Source organism: Typopeltis vanoorti, chromosome 25, assembly GCF_054136105.1.
Source record: "Typopeltis vanoorti isolate ZY-2024b chromosome 25, IOZ_Tvanoo_1.0, whole genome shotgun sequence".
Lineage (NCBI taxonomy): Eukaryota > Metazoa > Arthropoda > Arachnida > Uropygi > Thelyphonidae > Typopeltis > Typopeltis vanoorti.
The window spans coordinates 80,936,322-80,961,667 of NC_143573.1; the positions used below are offsets into that span (position 1 = coordinate 80,936,322).

At 36.6% G+C, this 25,346-nt stretch overlaps 1 protein-coding gene across 8 annotated transcripts in view; it reads left to right on the top strand.

Annotated features, from left to right (window-relative positions):
- LOC150092876 (single-stranded DNA-binding protein 3-like) overlaps positions 1 to 25,346 on the top strand; it is an 846,537-nt gene that overhangs the window by 599,784 nt on the left and 221,407 nt on the right. For all 8 annotated transcript variants that reach the window (XR_016550498.1, XM_090414347.1, XM_090414349.1 and 5 more), the window contains one exon: positions 23,379 to 23,417. Coding sequence is in view for 7 of the 8 variants with exons in the window: in XM_090414347.1 (XP_090270473.1) it covers positions 23,379 to 23,417 (39 nt within the window). In the remaining variant the exon portion in view is untranslated. The remainder of the gene's footprint in view (positions 1 to 23,378; positions 23,418 to 25,346) is intronic.

The following is a 25,346-nucleotide window of genomic DNA, read 5'->3' on the forward strand; positions in this document are numbered from 1 at the left end:
GCACAACACATCTTGTATACTCAACAGTGAGTAAGTAAAACAATACCATTGTAATGGACAAAAGATCTAAAGTCCTATTTTGGTACCTTCTAATGTTGTAATAAATAAAAAACACATCACAGCTTATGTGGGAGAGTATATCGTAAGAGCTATGTATGTAGCTCTTAATGTAACAGTCTCCCAGATTTTTTGGCAAATTAATGAAATCATATTTGTTTAGGTTAGGAGAATTCTTCAGAGCCATGGCTGACTCAAAAAATAATCTTTCAGATCTATAACAGCTTCTAAATAGCACATTAATTTTCATCCATCTAATCTAGTGTGAAGGGGTGCCCAACGCATAGTCTGCTAGTCCTGACTTGCCTTAGTAATAGTAGTGAATATACTTTTTATGTTCTTCCAGGCAGATGTTAACTGAACTTTCTGTTTGCCCATAGTAGGCCAAGTCACAATCACATGAAACTTCATACACTCCAGGGTGTGCTAGAGAGTGAAGTTTATCCTTAGGTGAGCAGATCAGTTGTTAGCTTAATATGAAGTTTGAATGTAGTGCAAAGGCCATGTTTCATCAGTAGTTTGGCCATCTTCTCTGATGTACCTCTGACATTGGGAATAGAAATTGTAATGCTGTGTTCCTGTGTATTAGGGGAGGGAGGGGTAATGGGACTATGGAGTATTTTATCCATTTTGTAGGGATTGTAGCTGTTGGCCACGAATATATGGTGCAGATATTTGAGTTCTGTGGACAGCTGTATCATTAGAACAAATGGCTCTGTGTGTAAGTGTTTTTAAAATGCCATACTGTTGGACATGATGATGATGTGATTGTTTATGTAGGTATCTTCCTTTTTGTGTGTTGGCTTTCTTTAAATGGAAAGAGATAGTGATCCATCTGAAAGGCAGTGAGTAATGTTTCAAGAAATGGTAAACAGTTATTTGATTCTTTTTCTATGCAAAGTGGATTTTGTTGTCTGTTTAGGTAGGTGACAAACGCATCCAAAGTGTCTTATCCATGGATCCAAATGGCAAACACATCATCTACATAGCGTAACCACATTAGTGGCTTGTATGTAGCTGTGGTAAGTACCTTGTTTTTAAAGTCTTCTATGTAAAAGTTTTCTAAGAGGGGGAACCCATAGCAGTACCATTAATCTGTTTGTAGATTTTTCCTTCCACGTATAACCTGCATACATAGTAAATTTGAATAATTCAAAGATAACAAAGATAGTTGAGAAAAGCTGGAATGATATTGCTCTTGCAGCATCTTTTCAGGAAGGCTAATCTATTCAATTTTCTGGACAATTTCAGCTTCATCTTATCGAACCATTGTGCTTTGTATACAATATCTTTTCTGTGCAGAATCATCAAATCTAACAGATAAGCTTAGATTTTGACTTATTTTTTATGATTTTATTTTATTTATGACTTATTTTTAATGGTATTAACAACACTAAACAAGGCTAAACTACCAAGGCTAAATATCAAGGATAAAATAATAAAGCTAAACCACCAAAAAGCAATCCATTTCAAAACGTTCGTTGAAAATCACATCCTTAAAAATTCAGACATAATGGTTAGTTTTGATGTCACCTCATTATTTAAAAATGTACTATTGATAGACACCCTTGATTTGATCAAGTCTACATTTCCTGCCTGATATCTTTGAATTATTCAAATTTACTATGCATGCAGTTATTTTACATGGGGAGGAAAAATCTACAAACAGATTAATGGACTGCTATGGGTTCTCCCCTCTCCTCCCCTTTAACAAACTTTTACGTGGAATACTTTACCACTAGCGTAACCACCCTAGCTACATACAAGCCACTAGTATGGTTACGCTATGTAGATGATATGTTTGCTATTTGGCCCCATGGACAAGACACTTCAGATGCGTTTCTCACCTACCTAAACAGCCAATACCCAAAAATCCACTTCACATTGCAAAAGAATCAAATAACTGTTTACCATTTCTAATGATACTGCTCTGTCACAGAACTCAAATATCTGCGCCATACGTTCTTGGCCAATGGCTACAATCCCTACAAAAATAGATAAAATACTCCATAGCCCCATTATCCGTCCCTCCCCTAATACAGAGGAACACAACATTACCATTTCTGTTCCCTATCTCAGAAATGCATCAGAAAAAAATATCCAGAGTACTGATGAAACATGGACTTCGCACCACTTTCAAACCTCATGTTAAACTAGCAACTTTGATCTGCTCACCTAAGGATAAACTTCACTCTCTAGCACACCCTGGAGTATATTAAGTTCCCTGTGACTTGGCCTACTATGGGCAAACAGGAAGTTCAGTTAACATCTGCCTGGAAGAACATAAAAAATATATTCCCTACTGTTACTATGACAAGTCAGGACTAGCAGACCACGCGTTGGACACCCCTTTCATACAGGATTAGATGGAAGAAAATTAATGTGCTATTTAGAAGACGTCATAGATCTGAAAGATTTTTTTTTAGTCTACCATGGCTTTGAAGAATTCTCCTAACCTAAACAAATATGGTTACGTTAATTTATCAAAAATTTTGGAGACCTTTATTGTAAGAGCAACTCCCACATAGGCTTTTTTTTTTTTTACATTAGAGAGCACCAAAATATGACTTTAGATATTTTGCCTATTAAAATTGTATTGTTTAACTTATTCACTGTCGCGTATACTAGCTGTGTTGTGCTCTGATGATACTGATTTGAAATTCAGCGAAATATAAGGTTAATAAAACACCTTTTGGTGAAACTGTTTTGTGTTGTTAATACCTTTAAAAATAACTCGGGATGTGGTTGTGAATGCGGCATCAACCCTGCCACTTGTTGGTGAACGTGATCATAAGGTATTTGTTTGGAAAGTAGTCAAACAGGAAAAAGTTGTTAACAACTAGGTCTGTATGTCGAACTATTATTATTATTATTCATGCCTCCATGGAGTCAAAAGACTCATCGTGGGAGGTCCTTCCTAAGAAACACAAAGTCTATCATACCACTCCTTAAACTCATTGACCGTTCTCGCGCTCACCACTCTATTAGGCCATGCATTCCACAGTTCAACCATCCTCCATGCAAAGAAACCACTCCTCACCCTCTTGCTCACAGTTTCCTTTCGAAACTTCCAGGGATGGCCTCTTGTCATCACTCTTTCCCACTGTTCAACCAAGCGAAAGAACTCCCCAGTGTCAACCGTATAACCACCTCTCAACAGTTTTAAAGTCTCAGTCATATCACCTCACCTTCTTCTATCCACCAAACTCTGCAGTCCACATTCCCTCAGCCGATCCTCATAACTATCCTTGTACAGTCCTGAAACCATCTTTGTCATCCGTCTTTGTACCCTTTCCAAAGTTAATTTATCCCCTTCAAATCCTGGGGACCAAATCTGACAACAATAGTCTAAGTGTAGTCTGATCAGAGACTTATACAATGGAATGATAACCCTTTTATCTCTGCAGGTCAGTGTCCTTCTCATAATTGCAGCAATCCTCTGTGTTACCTTTACCACCTTTGCAATATGTCCCCTAAATTTCAGGTTTCTATCAATCATCAACCCCAGATCTCTTGTCTCCCCTACTTCCTCCACTATAACTCCTCCCATAGAGTATGCAGCATCCCATCGATGTTTCCCAAACCTCAAGACCTTACATTTTGCTGCATTAAACTGAGACCCCATTCATTTGCCCATCTATCTAGCTTATTCAAATCCTCTTGCAGGGCTACCACATCTGCACTATTACTAATAATCCTTCTCAGCTTTGCATCATCTGCAAACAACAATATCCCCTTGCAATCCACTGGCAATGTCATTGATATAAAGGTTAAACAGTATAGGTCCTAGTACTGGTCCCTTTGGGATCCCACTTGTAACCATCTGCCTCCTTGAAACTGCCCCACCATACACAACTCTCTGATAACTATCAAACAGCCAACCCTGAATCCAGTTGACCAATCTGACATCCAGACCCATGTGCTGCAACTTAAATATCAGCTTATCATGTGGCACCCTGTCAAATGCCTTTGCTAAGTCTAAGAAAATTGCAGTATATGCCTTTCCCTCATCTATGTTCTTGTAACTATATTATAAAAGGCTAGCATATTGCTAAAACAAGAGTGCCCTTTCACAAATCCATGTTGACTCTCACAGATAACATTACCCTCATCTGCCCAATGCTGTATACGGTCCTCACTACTTTCTCCAAGATCTTAACAACTACTGATGACACACAAACTGGCCTATAATTAGACACTTCCATTTGTTACCACCCTTATGCAATGGCACTATCTTACCTTACTTCCATTCCCTGGACACCTTTCCCGCAGCCAGACTTTCATTGAAAAGCCAGGTTAAAAGCACTGTCAGTTCCCTAGCACATTCTCTCAAAACTCGTGGTGAAACACCATCCAATCCCAAAGTTTTACTGACATCCAGAGTACTCAATGGAGTTAGTATATAACAAATTACATAAACTGGGTTGTATATTGCCGAAGAATTTTTAATAATAAAAATAAAGTAAAAACACCAACAAGTTTCGCCAACTTAGCTGTTTGGCTTCGTTTGGATGTATAAAAGTGATACAAAACAACTTAAACAGTTTATGAAGGAATAAACAGAATACAAGTGTATTTTTTTACAAATTCAGAAGAACGCATACATCAAATGCTTGTAGCATGTATGATATCAACTAATGTTATGCAAGTACGCTCTGTAATTAGCAGCGAAATTAAACTCTGGTATACTTAGTGATCTTATCAAGGTCTTCCAAATGTCAGCTAAAATTAATACTTGATTTCTGCTGAGGCTATGTTTAGAACAAATGACTACTATAGCGTTGATGTTTTGGGAGCAGAAGTCTTCCACTAGATAGGGCATAGAACTTTTGTCCCATTCGATGGTATGGTTTGCACTCGAGAAATGATGGACTAAGCCAGAGCTGTGGTTCCCTGTTGTTGTTTATATATCCGAATTGTTCCCTTTTTCTTATTTACAAACTTCTTGAAGTCTGACCAATGTAGTTTAAACTACATGAACAGGGGATGTTATAGACACCGCCATATCTAAAGAAGGCATAACTATCTTTCGGAGATCTTAAAAAGTGGTGGATAGTCTTTATAGATTTGAGAGTCACTAGTATTTCATGTGGTTTGAGGAGTGTAGCAATCTTAAACTGTTCCAGCATAAGGAATGGCAATAGAGGATTTGTAATGTGTTTCTTCGAATTGTTGTTGTGGGGGATGCGGGCTACAGAAGAGTATCTTATGGATCAGATATTTTGGATAACCATTGTCTAACAGGGTTTTTGTTATATGGGACAATTCATCTTTGAGATCTTTTTCTTCTGTTGTGATGCAAGTAGCCCTATTTTTGAGCATGTGTACGATGCTCCGTTTTTGATAAATGTGGTGCAAAGATCAGAAGTGCAAATATCGCCCAGTGTGGGGTTGGTTTGCAGTAAACTGCAAGGCTATGTCCATCCATTTGTTTTTTAATTAAGGTATCTAGAAATGATGATTGTTTTTCCTTTTCAAGTTCTTCTGCTCCCGAAACATCAAAGAAGCTATAGTAGTCATTCGTTCTAAATACAGCCTCAACTGAAATCAAGGATTAATTCTAGCTGATATTTGGAAGACCCTGGTAAGATCACTAAGTATGCCAGAGTTTATTTTCGCTGCTAATTACAGAGCGTACTTGCATAACAGTAGTTTATATCATACACTCTCCATGCATTTGATGTATGTGTTCTGAATTTGTAAAAATATACATTCATATTCGGTTTATTCCTTCATAAACTGTTTAAGTTGTTTTGTATCACTTTTATGCACCCTGACGAAGCCCAACAGCCAAGTTGTCGAAACTTGTTGGTGTTTTTAGTTTATTTTTATTTCTTGCATTCAATTGATGGTCGAAATGAATATAGAATCACTATAATTCGCATGTGTTTATTTTACCAGTACACTGTGCAACATCACTAATCGGTTTATGGAACTCTTATTGATATATTGAAATATATTAGAATAAAAAAAAAATAGGAGAGAACTCTTGAGCCAGTACATTTTTTCATGGCAATTAAGATTTTGCATAATTTGTCAATTCCTATGTGTGTGTGAGAGAGACAGTGCATCTGTGTGCATGTGCACACACTCACACACACCTGCATGTTTATAATTTTCTATTAACTTATCAGTATTCATGTTAGTCTAGACTTTATTGGAGACTAATGTTGTCTTAAAGCTAAAAGGTATTTAATAAGGAAATCTTCATCATCATCATGCATATCAAGGATTCAGGCCTAGCATGGCCTGTTCCTGCCTTAGAAGTCATCGTTGAATCTTTTAAGAGGACACTCTAGTTTTCTTTTTCCTAATGGCTTGTACTTTAAGGCTTGTTTTGGTAATCTTTCTATTTTCATTCTTTGAACATGTTCCATCCATTTATGCTTATATTTTTTAATTTTTTCTATTATTGGTTCTTTGTTTAATTCTTTCATAATTTCTTCGTTTCTTTTGTGATCAAATAGAGTATACTTTGCAGTTTTTCTCGTGAACTTCATTTCTGCTGTTATTAATCTTTGTTTGTTTGTTGTTTTTTTTTGTTTTATTGTCCAGATTTCACTTCCATACAATAAGACTGGTAGAGCTAATGTATTGTATACTTTTAGTCTGGTTTGTTTTTGAACTAGGTTTGGTTTAAATATAAAGTTAATTACACCTGTTATTTTTAAGTATTTTGCAATTTATACATTTGTATCTTTATCATTTTCATATGTGATCTTATTATTATTATTATTATTATTATTCGTGACACCTCCAAAGGGTCCGAAGACTCATCGTGGGAGGATGCCTATCTATTTCTATCTTAGTTCTTGCTGGATCTTGTCCTTTAAAGGCCATAGTTTTTGATTTTTCTGTTGATATTATCATACCATAATCTTTGGATATCTCATTTAGATCTAAAATAGCTTTCTGTAAGTTACCTTGAGAATTTGTAATTATTATTTGGTCGTTGACAAAAAGGAGAGTGTTTAAGTTCATAGTAGGAGAAAGTTTAATACCTTGATGGAAAATTTTATTCTATTTTATTATTATTTCATTTAGGTAAATATTAAAAAGAGTTGCTGACAAGGGACATCCCTGTTCCTTGGTTTATCTCTCTCGTATATGATAGCTCATGATTTAATTATTATTATTATTATTATTATTCAGGCCTCCATGGAGTCAAAAGACTCATCGTGAGAGGTCCTTATTAAGAACATAAAGTCTGTCAAGATTCATCGAGGGGAGGTCCCCCCTTAAGAAACACAAAGTCTATCATACCACTCCTTAAACTCATTGGCCGTTCTCGCCGTTCTTGCATTTAGTATTGTTTTTATATTAAACCATTCTATTTCTTCCAAAATGAAGAAACAAAATGTTTCTTCATTTTGTTTTATTTTATCTAGATATTGGTTAATTCTTTGTTCATGTAGCCATTGTATATTTGTGTCATTTAATAGTTCAGTTTTATAAACAAATGTTTTAAAATTTTTTTCTGTTCTTGTTACTTGTAGCAATTTAGGTGGTAATCTTAAATTTATTTTAATGAGGAAGTGGTCACTGCTTATTTCATATCCTCTGTGAACTCTAACATCTAATGAAAACTTTGGTGTCTTTTCATTTAAGATAAAATAATCTAATATTGATTTCCATCCTCTTGCTGCCCAAGTATATTTATGTATGTCTTTATTAAAAATTAAGTGGATATTGTATACCACATTATTTCTTAGCCAAATAAGAAACTCAAAGATAGGAAATCTAATCTAAGAGTTTCATGCCGAATATAGAAAACTATATAAAGTTCGGTGAGACCAAGCTAAGCTAACACCTGGTAGTGCAATGCTGAGAATCTCGTAGTAAAGGTGGAGTAAGATCCAATCACTGCCCTTAGTATTTTCCCCATAATGTAAAACACAGCTCCTAGGAGATGTATTATTGTTCTACATTATGAGAGAAGGTCACTACCCAGATCGGTTTCGACCTTTTTTGTGGTCTCGTCACTGAGTAGGTAGACCTAGATATAATACCGAAGTTTCAGTAGTCAGACCTTTTTTCTTTACTGTACGATTCGCCAAAAGGTGCACAAATACAATTACTAAAATAAGAGCCAACAGACTTCACTTCGGCGAAGTAAAATATTCAAAATTAAGTGGATATTGAATACCACATTATTTCTTAGCCGAATAAGAAACTCAAAGATAGAAAATCTAATCTAATTCTTATTCGGCTAAGAAATAATATGGTATTCAATATCCACTTAATTATGAATATTTTAATTTGCCAAAGTGAAGCCTTTTGGCTTTTATTTCAGTAAAAGTATGTCTTTATGTTTATAGAAAGAATTCATCATTTTTAGGTTATTATAAACTACAAAGTCAATAAACTTTTAACCATTCCTGTTTAAAATATGTTCTCTATATTATTATTAATTTTTGTGTTTCCAATTCTTGCATTTAAGTCTCCTGTAAAAATTATATAATCATTTTTATTTATTTTATATATATATATTTTGTAGCTGATTATAAAATTCAATATTATTCTGTTCTCTTCCTTCTTCTGGAGCATATAAACCAATTATTGTTAAATAACCTCTGTCTATTTTTATATTAGCTTGCTTCTGTTATTCTTTCATTCCATAATTTATAATGTTTTAACTGTTTTGAAAGGAAGTTATGAATCCAAATCATGACTCCTGCTTGTGCTCTTTGGTCTCTGTCAACTCCACTGTATATCAGATTAAAATTTTTGGTTCTCGTGGTTCCTTTTAATTTCTTTTTTGTTTCAGTGATTACTGCTATTTTAAAATTTCTTTCATTTAATATTTGGTCTAATTCTATTTCTTTATATGATATTCCTCTTACATTCCAGTTTGCTTGCTGTATTATATTTTGTCGTTTCCATTTTCATTTTATCTTTTCCTTTCCAGGGTCGTTTTCCATAGATTCATTCTAATTACCTTTTTCTGTCAGCTTAAAAGTAGAATTATGTCCTCCATGTCACGTGACTAACCTCACGATGGAATAGTTCAGTGGTAGGGCTGCTATCTTAAGGCTTCTGAACTAACCTTCTTCCAAATTTAAACCCATAGGTGGAATAGGGTATATTGAATGGGAAAGAGTAGATTATAGTAGAATAGAGTAGAATTATATCAAAGGTTTATAGAGGAGACAAAGTTGTAAGTCAAGAAATGGAAAGACCCCATGGCCCTCGAGTACTCTAATGGTATAAGGGTCATAAAATAAGAAAAGTTGGCTGATAAGGCCTTATAGGAAAGATTAAAGTGAGTGGATCTTCCTCAAAGTAGAAGAAGAAGAGGATAGATCCAGCTAGGGTCCATGGTGGTGCCACTTCCCTTACAATCAAGATGATTGCCCCTAATGGCCCTGTTGATTCCCGAGTCCTTATTCAGTATATTTGGACAACCCCAAATCTTCGTGGCTGGAAATTTCGCCATAAACATTTCTGCCATAAAAATTTAAACTAACAATCTGGTGACTTTATCAACTAACTCGTTAGAGGAAAGTAATTTCTTTAAAATTAAGCTTTCTAACTGACATCTGCTTGTGTGCTTCCCTTCATCCCTGATGTCGTCTTTAGCAAATTTGTGTTGTCATATTAGATGGAGGCAAAAGAAAGGCCAAACACCCCCTAATCCCAACTGAAAGAAGTGGATATATTGTTTCATGTTCCAAGTTCATAAAAAGTCCAAATCTCTTTCCTTCCTCATTTAACAGTTTCAATGTTTTTTGCAGTTCTCTTTCGTCTTCTTCAATAATAACAATGTCATCTGCAAATCTCAGATTGTTAATTCTCATCCCATTCATTTTATCCATTGCTCTTTCTAAGTGTGTGTGATGAAAGTTGCTTGGTGATATTGGGTTCCCCTGTCTCTAGTACCTCTGCTGGTTCTAAACTATTTCCTCAAATCATAACCTGATTATTAAATATTTAAGGAATTGACAGCGTATACTATAATTTTAATTAAATCAAACTTTAATATATACTTTCCAATATTTCGGCAATGTCACGTTGCCATCTTCATGGGAACTTAAGATAAAGACACGTACATGCAAGTACTACACAACAGCAAATGAGAAATGAAGTGAGGAAGCTACCGTTTACCTTTTTCCTGATGGTGCCCCGCTAGAGGGCTATATTAGGTGTTCTTGGCCTTTGAGCTGAAGTTCTCCTGATGTATGTTTCCCAAATTTGGGGCAGTCTCATGCATCCAAATTTGTTGAGGTTTGGATTTCCTAAGCTGAGGCTGATTCCATGAATAGTCTTTCATATTTGAACTTGCTGCAGTGTATTACTGTGGCTTTCTTTCACCTTATTCTGTGATGAGTATCCAGAGCATGGTCTGCAAGCCAAGAGTGGCTGTACTGGTGAAATTGGATGTAGTCCTTGTGTTCTGAGATTCTGATATTTGCTGTCCGGTCTGTTTGGCCAAAATAGGACAATTCCCCTAGATCTATCTGTTGTATACCATGTAGGTCTAGGGGAACTGGTTGGTCTTTTGTGGAGTGGATAAGGGATACCAATTTTATATATGGTCTGTAACAAGAGGTCAAGTCATGTTTTTTTTAGGATTTTGTTCATTTTTTCTGAGGTGTCTCGGATGTAGGGAATGTTGATGGAATTAGAATAATCTTTTTTTGTGAAGGTGGGAGGGGGGGTTGTGGATTACTGGTTTTAGTATTTTTGATTTTTTTTTGGGGGGGGGGTAGCCATTGGCTGAGAAAGTGTTAAGGATGTGATTTAGTTCGGTGGTTAGGGCTTTGTCATTTGAACAGATTAGTTTAATTTTTGAATACTTTAACCCTGTTTTGAATAGTGTCTTAACTCCATATTGTTGTGTGTGGGGGGGGGTGCAGTGGGATTGTTGGTGAATGTATCTGCCTGTATAGGTGGGTTTTCTATAAAATGAGAAAACCAAGGTTCCATCAGGTTGGCAGGTGACTAGTGTGTTTAGGAAGGGGGCGGCTATTGTTTTTCTCTTTTTCCAGGGTGAACTTGATTGTGGGGTGTTGATTGTTTAACATTCTGACTGCTTTTTTTTCACCTCATTACACTTTCTTCTATATTGTTCCTCTATTTGTTCTGATGTATCCCTTCTTATCTTCAGCAATTCTTTTCTCCTGTACTAACATCAGTATTTCTTGTCTAATCCACTTCTTCTTGATCTTCTCTTCTTCTGGTACTGTTTCTTCATCTGCATCTTCTATTGCCTTTATTACTCTTTTCACTCTTAGATTCAAGTTTTTTTCTTTCTCCACACTTTTAAATTTCTCTTCTAACACTGTTCTGTACCTTCTTCCTATTTCTGCTTCACTTATTCTTGCTGTATCTCTTCTATTCTGATGTTGGGATTTATATTTCTTTTTTAATTTCAACTTCATGTTTGCAATCACTAAACCGAGACTATATCCGCTCCTTGAAAAGTTGGACACTGCTGTACTGATCTTATCCATCTTCTTTTGATTGTAATCATGTAATCAATTGCAATCATGTTCTTGGTTTTCCCATCATTTGATTGCCATATCCCTTTTCTACACTCCTTTTGTTGGAATCTTGTGTTACAGATCATCATCTCATGGTCCACAGCAAATTCTAACATTTTTTATCTTGTTCGTTTCTTTCTCCAAAACTATATTTTCCCATGACTCTTTTCCAATCATCATTCTAAATGTCTTACGCCGAAAATGTTTAATCCAAATTTTCCGAGAACTGAAAATTTTATTTGCCTTGTAAGATTTCTTAGTTCAAATCTATGGCCATCAACTGTAATAAATAAAAGTTTGTCCTTTATTTTCTTTGTGATAGTTCAAAGTCCTAAATCCACATAACCCTAGCCCTTAAAATTATAATAACGGAATTATTATTATTATTCAGGCCTCCAAGGAGTCAAATGACTCATCGAGGGAGGTCCTTCCTAAGACATAAAGTCTGTCAAGACTCATCGAGGGGAGGTTCCCCCCCCCAAGAAACACAAAGTCTATCATACCACTCTTTAAACTCACTGACCGTTCTCGCTCCCACCACTCCATCAGGCAATGCATTCCACGGCTCAACCACCCTCCACACAAAGAAACCACTCCTTACCCTCTTGCTCACAGTTTCCTTTTGTAACTTCCAGGGATGTCCTCTTGTCATCACTCCTTCCCGCTGTTCAACCAAGCGAAAGAACTCCCCAGTGTCAACCCTGTAACCACCTCTCAACAGTTTAAAAGTCTCAATCATATCACCTCTCCTTCTTCTATCCACCAAACTCTGCAGTCCACATTCTCTCAGCCGATCCTCATAACTATCCTTGTACAGTCCTGAAACCATCTTTGTCATCCGTCTTTGTATCCTTTCCACAGTTAATTTATCCCCTTCAAATCCTGGGGACCAAATCTGAGAAATAGTCCAAGTGTGATCTGATCAGAGACTTATACAACGGAATGATAACCCTCTTATCTCTGCAGGTTAATGTCCTTCTCATAATAGCAGCAATCCTCTGTGTTACCTTCACCACCTCTGCAATATGTCCCCTAAACTTCAGGTTTCTATCAATCATCAACCCCAGATCTCTTGTCTCCCCAACTTCCTCCAGTATAACTCCTCCCATAGAGTATGCAGCATCCCATCGATGTTTCCCAAACCTCAAGACCTTACATTTTGCTGCATTAAACTGACACCCCATTCATTTGCCCATCTATCTAGCTTATTCAAATCCTCTTTCAGGGCTACCACATCTGCACTATTACTAATAATCCTTCCCAGCTTCGCATCATCCGCAAACAACTGAATATCCCCTTGCAATCCACTGGCGATGTCATTGATATAAAGGTTAAACAATATAGGTCCTAGTACTGAGCCCTGTGGGATCCCACTTGTAACCTTCTGTCTCCTTGAAACTGCTCCACCATACACAACTCTCTGATACCTATCAGACAGCCAGTCCTGAATCCAGTTGACTAATCTGACATCCAGACTCATGTGTTGCAACTTAAATATCAGCTTATCATGTGGCACCCTGTTAAATGCCTTTGCTAAGTCTAAGAAAATTGCAGTATATGCCTTTCCTGCATCTAACGTTCTTGTAACTTTATTATAAAAGGCTAGCATATTGCTAAAACAAGAGCACCCTTTCACAAACCCATGTTGACTCTCACAGATAACATTACCCTCATCTGCCCAGTGCTGTATACGGGCCCTCACTACTTTCTCCAAGATCTTAACAACTACTGATGACACACAGACTGGTCTATAATTAGACACTTCCAGTCTGTTACCACCCTTATGCAATGGCACTATCTTACCTTCCTTCCATTCCCTTGGCACCTTTGCCAAAGCCAGACTTTCATTGAAAAGCCATGTTAAAGGCACTGTCAATTCCCTGGCACATTCTCTCAAAACTCGTGGTGAAATACCATCCAGTCCCACAGCTTTACTGACATCCAGAGTACTCAGTATCTGAAACACACTCTCCTCCTGTACCTCCAGACCTTGAACCAGTCCTATCCCTCTAGCATTAAAACTGACTCCTCTAGGATGAAATACTCCAATAAAGTGTTCATTGAACAATTCCACTATGTTCTCTGCATCAGTCACTCTATTCCCATTTTTATCCCACAATATCATTCTTCCACAGTCATTTCTCCTCCTACTGTCCACATAGCTAAAAAATTCCCTAGGATTTTCTTTGGATCTTAGGGCCAATCTCCTCTCATATTCCAGTTTTGCTTTCCTTACCACACTAGTCACTCTTCTGGCCTGTGTCTTATATTCCTCATGCATCTCTTCACCTGTCTCCTTATATCTCTTCCATAGCCTCTTTTTTGCATGCAATTCCTGTTTAATATTGTTTGTCATCCACTTTACTCCAAATTGCGTTCTCTTCTTCACTCGTGGTATACAACTTACCATTGCTGATAACAAATATTCTTTCACAATTTCCCACGCACTAGTGATATCCCGGCCTTCCAATTCCTGCCTCCATTAAACTTCCCGAAGTTGACGTCTAAGACTATTATAATCACCTGCCTTATAATTCCACATAAGTTCCCGTCTCTTTGATACTCCTGCATGTCTATTCATTTTCCAAGTCAACACCATATGGTCACTCTCTCCAACTGGTGGGAGAGACATCAACTCTTCTGATGCTATAACCAAATCCAAAACTTTTGAACCTCTTGTTCCCTCTGTTACATGTTGCCTAAGACATTTGTCCCTCAAGAATTCTAGAAATTCCATTCCCCTATTGCTACATGAATCTTCCTCTCTCCAATTTATACTACTGAAGTTAAAATCTCCCATAACAATCATTCTTCTTGCACTTGCCAAACTTAGCTGTCTAAACATCTCCTGGTCCCCATCCTCTGTGCTCCTGGGTCTGTAGCAACACCCCACTAAATATCCTGTCTTGCCTACCTCTACCTCACACACCATATGCTCTCAAAATCATTTGTCTCACTTCCTTCCAAATTCTCCACTCTTAGAGGACATAGGTCATCACTTATCATAAGCAGTACCCCACCACCTCGCTTTTCCCTCCTATCCTGACGAAAAATGCTTTACCCAGCGACTTCTATTCCTGTTGTTATATCCCCTTCTGTCAACCACGTCTCTGTGATCGCAATAATTTTTGGCCAGGCTGATGCTATCTGCGCCACCAATTCCTCTCCCTTATTCCGGATACTCCTGGCATTAGTATAAAGCATATAAATGCCATTGTTTCTATACCCAGCATTATTCCTTCTAGACTCCACTGAGCTCAGTGTTACCTGACATTGTCTCCCTTCTCCCAAGTATCCATTCCCACAAGAGGCCACCACTGCTATCATCCTCCCTGGGACACACTGACTCGTTCAGAACAGCAATCTCTCCAGATGCCCACGTCCTTCCTCATTCAAATGTAAATGGTCTCTCACATACAATTCCTCTCTTTCCTCAAACGCACTCCAAGCATCCACATATACCAGTCCTCTCTTGTCACACATTCTCGCTCTTATGCCATTCAATATCACCGCTCTTCTGCTCAGCTCATCATTATCATACCTAGGCAACACGCACACTATTTTTCCTCTCTCTGTCTTCTTCCGTACAGTCTGAAGCAAAAATCTCATCTCTCGCTGCCCGACTTACATTACCACTCAAGTCATTCGTTCCTACCATCACAATCGTCTCATCCACCCTTTCACCTCTCTTAATTGCCATAGCCACCCTTTCTTTTGTTCCTCCTGGCAAACACTCCTCACGCATCCTATCTTGAACACCACGGATCATTGAGTCGCCATACATTATACCTCTTACCATTCCCTCGCTCCTATTGTTTCCATTCTCTCCTTTTCTTTCATTCCCATACCTCTCTCCTCTACTGTTTCCATTCTCTCCTCTTCTAGCAATCCCATACATCTCTCTCATTCCCTCTCTCCTGCTGTTTCTATTTTCTCCACTTCTAGCACTTCCATATCCCTCTCTCATTCTGTCTCTCCTACTACTGTTTCCATCCTCTCGTCTTCTAGCATTCCTATACCTCTCTCTCATTCCATCTCTCCTATCGTTTCCATTCTCTCCTCTTCTAGCACTTCCACATCTCTCTCTCATTCAGTCTCTCCTACTGTTTCCATCCTCTCGTCTGCTAGCATTCCCATACCTCTCTCTCATTCCCTCTCTTCTACTGTTTCCATTCTCTCCTCTTCTAGCACCCCCATACCTCTCACTCATACTCCCTAAATTCTCTCTCTCTCTCCTACTCTGATTCACCTTGCATTTATCTCTTCCATTCTCCTAATCTTATCTTTCATACTTCTGCTCTCATTCACAAGACATTCCACCTCCTCTTTCAACTCATCTATCTCCCTCTGCAGGTCAGTCACTCTTAATCTAAATTCACTCTCCCAAACAAAACCATCTCCTAAACTTTCACAGTCACTCACACCTTCCACACTATCAACTATTATTTTCTCATTCTCTCCTATCACACTACATGTCTTCCTACATTCATTTCCCATTCCTGGAGCAACAAAGTCGGATATCAATATATCTAATGTACTTATTTCCTCCAACTGCCTACATTTTGCGCACATACCTCCACTCTCTTTAACAAGCCACATATGTAATTCCCGAGACGCATACATGCCGCAAGTACTGCATGCCACAAAGTCCCTTATGACATTGCTAATAATTGAGTTCTTAAATGGTGGACGACTTGCCGTCACGCCACTTGTGACTGCTGCTGAATCCACCATCATTCCTTACTGCCGAGTAGCGTAATCTTTAATAATTATTCAGTTAATAAATAAGAGGGGGAAAAAAAGTACAAACATCAGAACATTTAAGTACTAAATATAATTAAATAAAATGAAATATAACTGAATACAGTAACTTAGCTTCGTTTTGTCTTCCACTGTTACGCGTTCGATTCCGACGGTACCAAAATATATTATATCGCGACAGCAACTAACTTCCAAAAAACAACCACTGAAGTACACTCGTATTCAGAGAAACAATTTAGCACTCAAAAACGTAGAAAAACGGGGAAAAAAATGGACTATTCACCGATTAAAAATCACTTTCTTCTGCCCAGCTCAAATTCACCACCACGTGCTACGGTGACGAATTAATTCACGTAAAATATTATTTATTAGTAAAATTTTTGCCTGAGTATCACATGCATCTTCAGTATATGTAAAAAGGCTAATTAAACAATAATTGACAATTCCAAAGGGCACCACCTAAGTAACTCATGTAAGATAACTGAAAAAGGTCATTAATTTTCTTAACTAATTAAAAAAGCATATATATATATATATATATATACATATATATATATGTAATAATTTTTTTTTTTTTTTAACCTTGGGAATAATGTATATTAGGGTTACCAAGTAATTTTATAAACTTGGTTATTTTACTCCTAATCCCAAGTAAGCAAACACTTAAGTTTGCACCTGAACGTAGTTCAAGTCTAAAGGTAGTGCAACACCAGGGCAACTCATTGTAAAGGTGGATAAAGCTCTTATCACTATTCTTAGTATTTTCCATAATGTAAAGCACATCTCACTAAGAGATGTATACTGCAATACATTATGGGTGGGTCACTACCCAGACCAGTTTCAACCTTTTTTGAGGTCTCCTCAGTGAGTAGCTAGACACTATAGGTAAAGTTGATAAGGCTCTGTATTATTAAAACCTTGGTATTTAGGTTTTAGTAATACTCGCTAGACCTCAAAAAAGGTTGAAACTGGTCTGGGTAGTGTCCCCACCCATAATTTACAGGGTGTTCGGGATAAATTTGACAGTTTCGTAAGGAAAAAGAAAATCTTCTTTGTATCTATTAAATTTAATGAATTGACAAAAAAACATTACAGGCAGAGTTAATTACAATACTATCAACAAGATTTACTCAAAATAACCACCATTAGCATCGATCACAGCTTCAATTCTGCTTCGGAACCTCGAACAAGCTGATGCTACAGTCTCCCTGGGAAGGGCCGCAAAAACTGTTTTAATTTTATCCATTAACTGGGCTTTTGTATTACTGGAAGTGCGATTGGTGTCTTTTTCAACTGCGCCCCATACAAAATAATCCATGGGGTTAAGGTCTGGGGAGTTTGGAGGCCAAACATTTGGACTGGTGAAGTCGTAGAAATTTTCAGACAACCATTTTTGACTTTTCCCAGAGGTGTGGCAAGGGGCCGAATCCTGCTGCCATACATACGGCCTACCATTGGCTACCCTTGTTATCCAGGGCTTGACTACAGTTAGCAACTCCACGAACAAAGCCCGAATTCCAATGCCAGGGTTCTTCAACACCTGTTCCTGCAGATTTGCGAGGAATTCTGCTGTACGAACGCAATCAGATCGTCTGCTAGGGATCTTTCTTCTTGCTACATCCTCGTAGTCACCATTGCAAGTCTCTAGTTCATGCCTGATTGTTTTTACTGTATTCAGGGAGCATTGGGCAGCAGTCGTAATATCCTTATTTTGATGGCGGGCACGAATCATCATGATACAAGTTATTCTCTTCCATGATTCAGGTGGGTTCCAGCTATCCATCCTTTCTGACATCTTGTATATGAATGAAGAAGGGTCCAAACTTTTAAATGAAGAGAAGTGTGTGTTAATACATGTAACTTACGGAAAAATATAATTAATTATAAATATGTCAAATTTATCCCGAACACCCTGTATTGCAGTATACATCTCTTAGTGAGATGTGCTTTACATTATGGAAAATGCTAAGAATAGTGATCAGAGCTTTACCCATCTTTACAATGAGGTGCCCTGGTGTTGCACCACCTTTAGACTTGAGCTACGTTCAGGCACAAACTTTACCGTTTGCTTACTTGGGATTAGGAGTAAAATAACCAAGTTTATAAAATTACTTGATAACCCTAATACACACACACACACACACACACACACACACACACACACACACACACACACACACACACACACACACACACACACACAATTAAAAAGTTAGGAAAGGTTAGCTGATTTAAAAAGTACTATCTCCCACAAGACCACCTTAACTGTTTAAGTTTGGAGAGTGAAGTAAAGTTTCACATGTTTCTTTATATTCCATGAAGAACTGACTTTTGTGAAGGACTCTTATCTTGTTCCAGTGAACTCTATGTCTAGTGTTGATGGCATACTCTGCAAGTCCAGACTGTTCAGGTTCAAGGTATTGAATATATGACTTGTGTTCTTCTATCTGAATAAAAGCAGATCTTCCTGTTTGTCTGAAATAAGATAACCCACAAGAGCAATAAATTTGGTAGACACCTGGATGACTTAGATGTGGATGCTTGTCCTTTGGAGAAGTGAGAAAGGCGGCGCTTTTTCTGATGGGTCGAAAGGCAAAAAAAAATATTTAGTGGTTTTAAAAACTTTCGCTATGCATTCACTGAAGCTTAGCACATAAGGGATAGGAATACATGTTATTTCTTCTGTATTTGAAGAGGAAGATATATCAAAACTACCTAAAGCTCTTTTGATGAAAGCATTCTTATATCCATTAGATAGAAAAGAGGGAATAATATATTGCAATTCTTTCTGTAATAGTTCCTCTGAAGAACAAAAGGAGTGGGCCCGATAAACCAGTGTTTTAATAGTTCCCACCTTTCAACTGGGATGGGGATGAGATTCTGCATGGATATAATGGCCTGTATGAGTCTCCTTCCTATAGACTGAGAAATGTTGGTTACCAGTAGCAGACTGGCCAGGATGTTGGCAAGTGGGGCCCCTTAAACATTAAACAATATGTTAAAAATGTTAATGACCTTTTAGTAGCTTCAAAATATAATAGAAGTTCCAATATTAATATTGTCTGCAACTAAAATTTATGATGTATTACTATTTTAATAAAAAAATATTAATAAAATCTTTCTGTAATAGTTCCCACCTTTTGACTGGGATGGGGATGAGATTCTGCATGGATATAATGGCCTGTATGAGTCTCCTTTATAAAGAAATCTCTCTTTATAAAGAAATATAAAGTTCTAGGATACTTAATATTTAAGAATATGATAAATAACTCTATAATTCTGATTCGGGTTATGTGAGGCCGACGCATACATTATATAGGCTCGGATCTTTAATATTGTGACTGTGCAATAAAGCTTAGTTGGGAATCTCAGCCTGGGATTGTGACTTGCTGCTGGAGTCAACTTTGTATCGAGCTATCATATATTGCAAAAGACAGCAAATGTTTTTCATTGTGTTGGCCTCAGCTTTAGTGTGCTTTGTCAGTTCTTCACTTCGTTCTTGCTGTGTTTTATGTGTTTTATAAAAAGTATGTATTTAATTAATATTTTTATATACTGTGGCCCTATGCCCTTTAATTGAATATAATGTATTTTCTTTCATTGTATAAAGCGAGTTTAAAAATACTAGATGGTAAATGTATTTACACTGCAGTCTCAAATAATAATATATATGCATAATGGAAGTTCAATAAATAATGATACCTTTTATTTACTCTACATTTAAAATTACTGTGATTGTTAAAATTGTTTTTAATAATAGATGTATCTATAAAGCATATTTTCATTGATGTGTTCTTTGGGCGTAATTGTAATTGTAGGTGTTCATTTTACCCAATGTGGATCAATTTTTGATTAAGTTTTAATTTCAGGAATATTAACCTTACCAGCATGGGGGAAAAAAGCATAAATCTGAATCACCAAAAGTAAAGAGTGACAAGAAGGAGAAAGGCAGGAATCAGCCAAGCAATGCAGGTCTATTACAGATTTTATAATATCACAACCACCATCCACTTCAATGTACAGTTCTGCAACAAATAATCAAGAAGCAAGAAACAATACTCATGGTGATGATGCAATGACTTGTGAGTTACAAGAAAAGGAAAGAGCTACTTTGATTGTAGAGACAAATACAATAGCATCCTTTACTCACCAACCCAGGCCCAGTACTTCTTCTGGTTTCATTGTTCCGGAATCTTTACTTTGAGTCTCCTTACACTTGTAATCCATCACCCTTTGTATGTAGCTTTAGTGGCTACAGACATATTAGCCAGAGCTTAGCTTTACACAAATCAACAATAACACATGTCCTAAATGTTCAGCAATTTATCAGTGTGGTTAATGATGGCACCATAAATAATTTTTTTGCATCTTCATTAATTAAAAAGAAAGAAGTGTTGAAGCAGAGGAGTATTGTCATGAGGATTGTAGACATCATAAAGATGTTAAGCAAGCAAGCAATTCCTTTTCGAGGTCACAGAAATTAATCGGCCTACACTATGGATAATGAGGTTCTGAATCCTGGCAATTTTTTAGCTACAGGGCAGTTGATGACAAAATATGTATTCCTATCCCATTATATCAGCATCTCACGTTTCTTACAAAACGTTACTTTACAAAACAAGGAAAGGCTCAAAGTAAAGGCTGTGGTGGACTTTTTACATAACTGAGTAAAACACTATTAACATGTTAATCCAAATTATGGAGAATATGATAAAAGAAATAATTAGTCGTGAAGTTTCTCAAGCAAAATATTATTGAATTCAAGTTGGTACAGGACAGGGACTTTTTGATCTATTGACTGAAACATTACAGCATCTTAAAATTGATCCCAAAAAATGTTTATCTGATAGTGCAGATGGAGCTGCAAGCTACCATGGCCAGTATAATGGTTTACAAAGTAAAATTACTGATGTGGCTAATGAACATGTTCATGTATGGTGCTATGCTCATGTCTTGAATTTGGTGATAATTGAAACAACAAAATGTTACATGCCTGCAGTTTCTTTTTTCAATTTGCTCGAATTTAGCAACTTTTAAGAAAACATCATACACGAGAATGGATATATCGATACAAGTTGTTGGAAAACATCTAAGACAAGAAAATATTAAACGAATAAAGCTAATTGTTGAGACAAGATGGTCAGGAAAATCCAATGCAGCAACATATTTGGAAGTTTTGATGATGCCACTGTCAGTACTTTTGTAAATCTATTGACATGTTTATCAATGATACAAGATTCAGACAAGTTTGATACAAAAACAAAACAAGAAGCAAATCTTTACTGCAGTCTTCTAAAGTTTGAAACAATATTGACAGCATTTACTTGTATATATTTGAAACTACAGCCCCGTTTTCAAGTTATTTACAGACAAGTGGTTTAGCTATGTTTACTGCATGGACTTTAATAGATTCAGCTACAACAAAATTGAAGAAACAGACAAGAACATTTGATAACGTTCACAGCAAGACATTGGAATTTGTAAATAAATGTAATGACAAAATTTCACAGTTGAATATGGATGAAAATCAAACATTGAAAATTAACTCTTTGGAAACAACATTGCCAGTTAAGAGGCAGAGGAAGAAGAAAAGAATGGCAGATGAGCTTATACTCGTAGATGATGAAGGACATTCCTCAGATTCTCTAGCTGATTTTTGAGTAAATGTGTTTAATCTAATAATGGTTCGCATTGTCCAGTCACTAAATTCAGCTTTGTACAACATAAAAGGTTGTATAAAAATTTATCCTCCTTGGATACAGCAAAGTTTAAAACTGTTGCAGAGAAGAGCCTTTAAGATGAAGCATTGGAAGTTATTATTAAACTCTCTCCACAAATCAGCAAAGATCAAGTAATATTGACATTGTTTTCTTTTGCTTCGAACTTTGATGTATTGAAGTTGTTGCTTAATGCAAGAGGATTTGAATAAGCTAGATAGGTGGGCAAATGAATGGGGTCTCAGTTTAATGCAGCAAAATGTAAGGTCTTGAGGTTTGAGAAACATCGATGGGATGCTGCATACTCTGTGGGAGGAGTTATACTGGTTGAAATAGAGGAGACAAGAGATCTGGGGTTGATGATTGATAGAAACCTGAAATTTAGGGGACATATTGCAAAGGTGGTGAAGGTAACACAGAGGATTGCTGCAATTATGAGAAGGACACTGACCTGCAGAGATAAAAGGGTTATCATTCCGTTGTTTAAGTCTCTGATCAGGCCACACTTAAACTATTGTTCTCAGATTTGAAGGGGATAGATTAACTGTGGAAAGGGTACAAAGACGGATGACAAAGATGGTTTCAGGACTGTACAGTTTTGATTATGAGGATCAGCTGAGGGAATGTGGACTGCAGAGTTTGGTGGATAGAAGAAGGAGAGGTGATATGACTGAGACATTAAAACTGTTGAGAGGTGGTTACACGGTTGACACTGGGGAGTTCTTTCACTTGGTTGAACAGCGGGAAGGAGTCATGACAAGGGGCCATCCTTGGAAGTTACGAAAGGAAACTGTGAGGAGTGGTTTCTTTGCATGGAGGTTTTATTTTTTAATAAGTTGGGAAACTTAATGACCTTTTTTAGTTATCTTACATGAGCTACTTAGGTGATGCCCTTTGGAATTGTCAGTTATTGTTTAGTTATCCTTTTTACATGTGCTGAAGATGCCTATGATACTCGGGTGAAAATTTTACTAATAAATAATATTTTACTTGAGTTAATTCTGTTGTTATCATTTTTAGTAATATGTCTACTCACGGTATTTCCTTACTGAAACTGTAGTCATCATATTTAGGGTTCTGTATTAAAACTTCCCTAAGCTTGCTTCATGCTATCTAGAAGAGGGATGCAGCTTAATTGATTATTCTATCAGATTCCTTTCAGCCTCTATAGTGAAAAGAGAGAGAGAGATAAAAAAAAAAAGATTGGAAGTAATTCCTGAGATCATTGTAGGCACTAAGGAATAAGATTTTACTCTTTATTTTTCCCATGCTGGTTCTCATATTTTCCCGTACATGTTTAAGGATAGCTTAATTTAGAAAATATATTTAAAATTAATTTTTTCTTGTTCCTATGTTACAGATGAATTATTCATCAACTTCCCCAGGAAGTCATTATGGGGTAAGTAATGATCTTACTAGCATTTTATACTCATGATTGTGATTTAATTATCATAATGAATAGCAGTAGCATTTCCTGTGATATTACCTTTTTAAAGATATCATATGGATTGGCAGGTTTTAATTGGTAAAGGCTTTCTAGATTGCCATCTATAGGATTTAATCCAACTAATTTGGCCATCTACCTAAATAAAATGTTCCTATTCCTTGCCAAATAATTACGTTGTGGTTTTGAACATTAATTTGGTGTGTGGTATAGCTTTCACACTAGATATGCAATGAAAAGATCGTAGAATGCTCAGTGCAATTTCTCGACTCTCAAATTTGTTTCAAATACTCATTTAAAGAGTATACCTGTGGGTGAAAAGAGATATTGCAATGCATGTATACTATTTCCAGACTGTCACAAAGATGGGTGGGGAATTTTGGCACCTGTTGGCTTGAATTGACCTAAAATTATAGGCATTATAATGCCTGTCATTTTGGGATGGTTGGTGGGGGGGTACTAATGATAGCAGAAGGGTTGCAACCAGCAAAATAAAAGTTTAGGGTAGTGTCAAGAGAAGCAGTATATTTGAAACTGTTTGGTGTGAGATATAAAAGCCAGTAGAATCAAATATATATTTGGCTGCTGCAATAGGCCATGAGGAGCAAAAGGAATAATATGGATGACATGCCGTGCCACATTTGCTCAGTGAATAACATTATTGGGGCTTCAGCTATGCTGGTAGATTAAAAGGAAGGAAGGGGCACAGGGAGGGAAGGAAATGGAATTTATTCAGGGATAATTATAGAAAATACCATGTAATGGATGTCAGAGGTTGGATCTGATGATAGCATCAAAGAATTTGTCCAAAACCAAGGTGTAAACTTGGTTTTGGACAAATAATTTTCCTAAGTGTGTGGAATTGTCACTTAAGGGATACATGCATGGAACTGCAAAACTGGTGATTATGGCCCACTTAAGAGACAGTTTGGAACATTTCCTTTTCTTAAGAAACTAAAAGGGAAGGAATTAGTAATACGTTGGAAATTATTTAAGGAAAGCAATATCAGATGTTATTCCTAATGCTAGGTTAGGAATCAGATGAGAGTTGACTAAGTAGCTTCATTAAATAGGGACTGCAAAAGAAGAAAATTTTATTGAGAATATATAAGGAGAAAGATGTTCAGCAGACTGGTGAGCAGTACAAAGCACAGGCAAGAAGAATGACTAGCATGATGAAGATGACAAAAAAAAATGATTATTCAAGAAGATGAGCCAAGCAGGCCAAGGGGCTCTTTCCCAAAGAGGTGTTTCCCTACATCACAAGCAAAAGGAAGAATTATTAAAGTTTTTTTTGCTTTGTTATAAAGTGTATTATATCATAGTGCTTGTTTTAATCCTTTCTTCAAATGTTAACAAACAAAGTTTTCATGTGAAATATCTTCACAACTAGGCTACTTGCATGTAGAGACTGTTGACTTCACATCAGTATACCTTTTGGATGAATATATTGCTTTTCATTATGGGAATGGTCACTACCCAGATTGGTTTCAACCTTTATTGAGGTCTTATTGGGGGGAGAGAGACACCCAGAAATATACTGATGTTATATCAATTTAGAATTCATATATTTTACATACATAAATACCATATTTACTCAAATATAACTTGCACTTTTTTTTCCAAAATTAAAGTTTAAAAAATTATGGTGTGAGATATTTGAAGGGATTTTCAGAAACTGAACTTTTTCAGGAAAAAACTAAATTGATGTTTATAATTAAATCCTCAATATTCATTAAAATTTATAATTGCTCACATTATTTATAAAATTTTAATTATCAATGTTAGTTATGCATTCGGCTACTCCTTCATCACGTGATATATTTGAATCTTTTAGTGGCATGTTCTGGTGAAATCATGTCCCAAGCTCTCAAAATCCAGTTG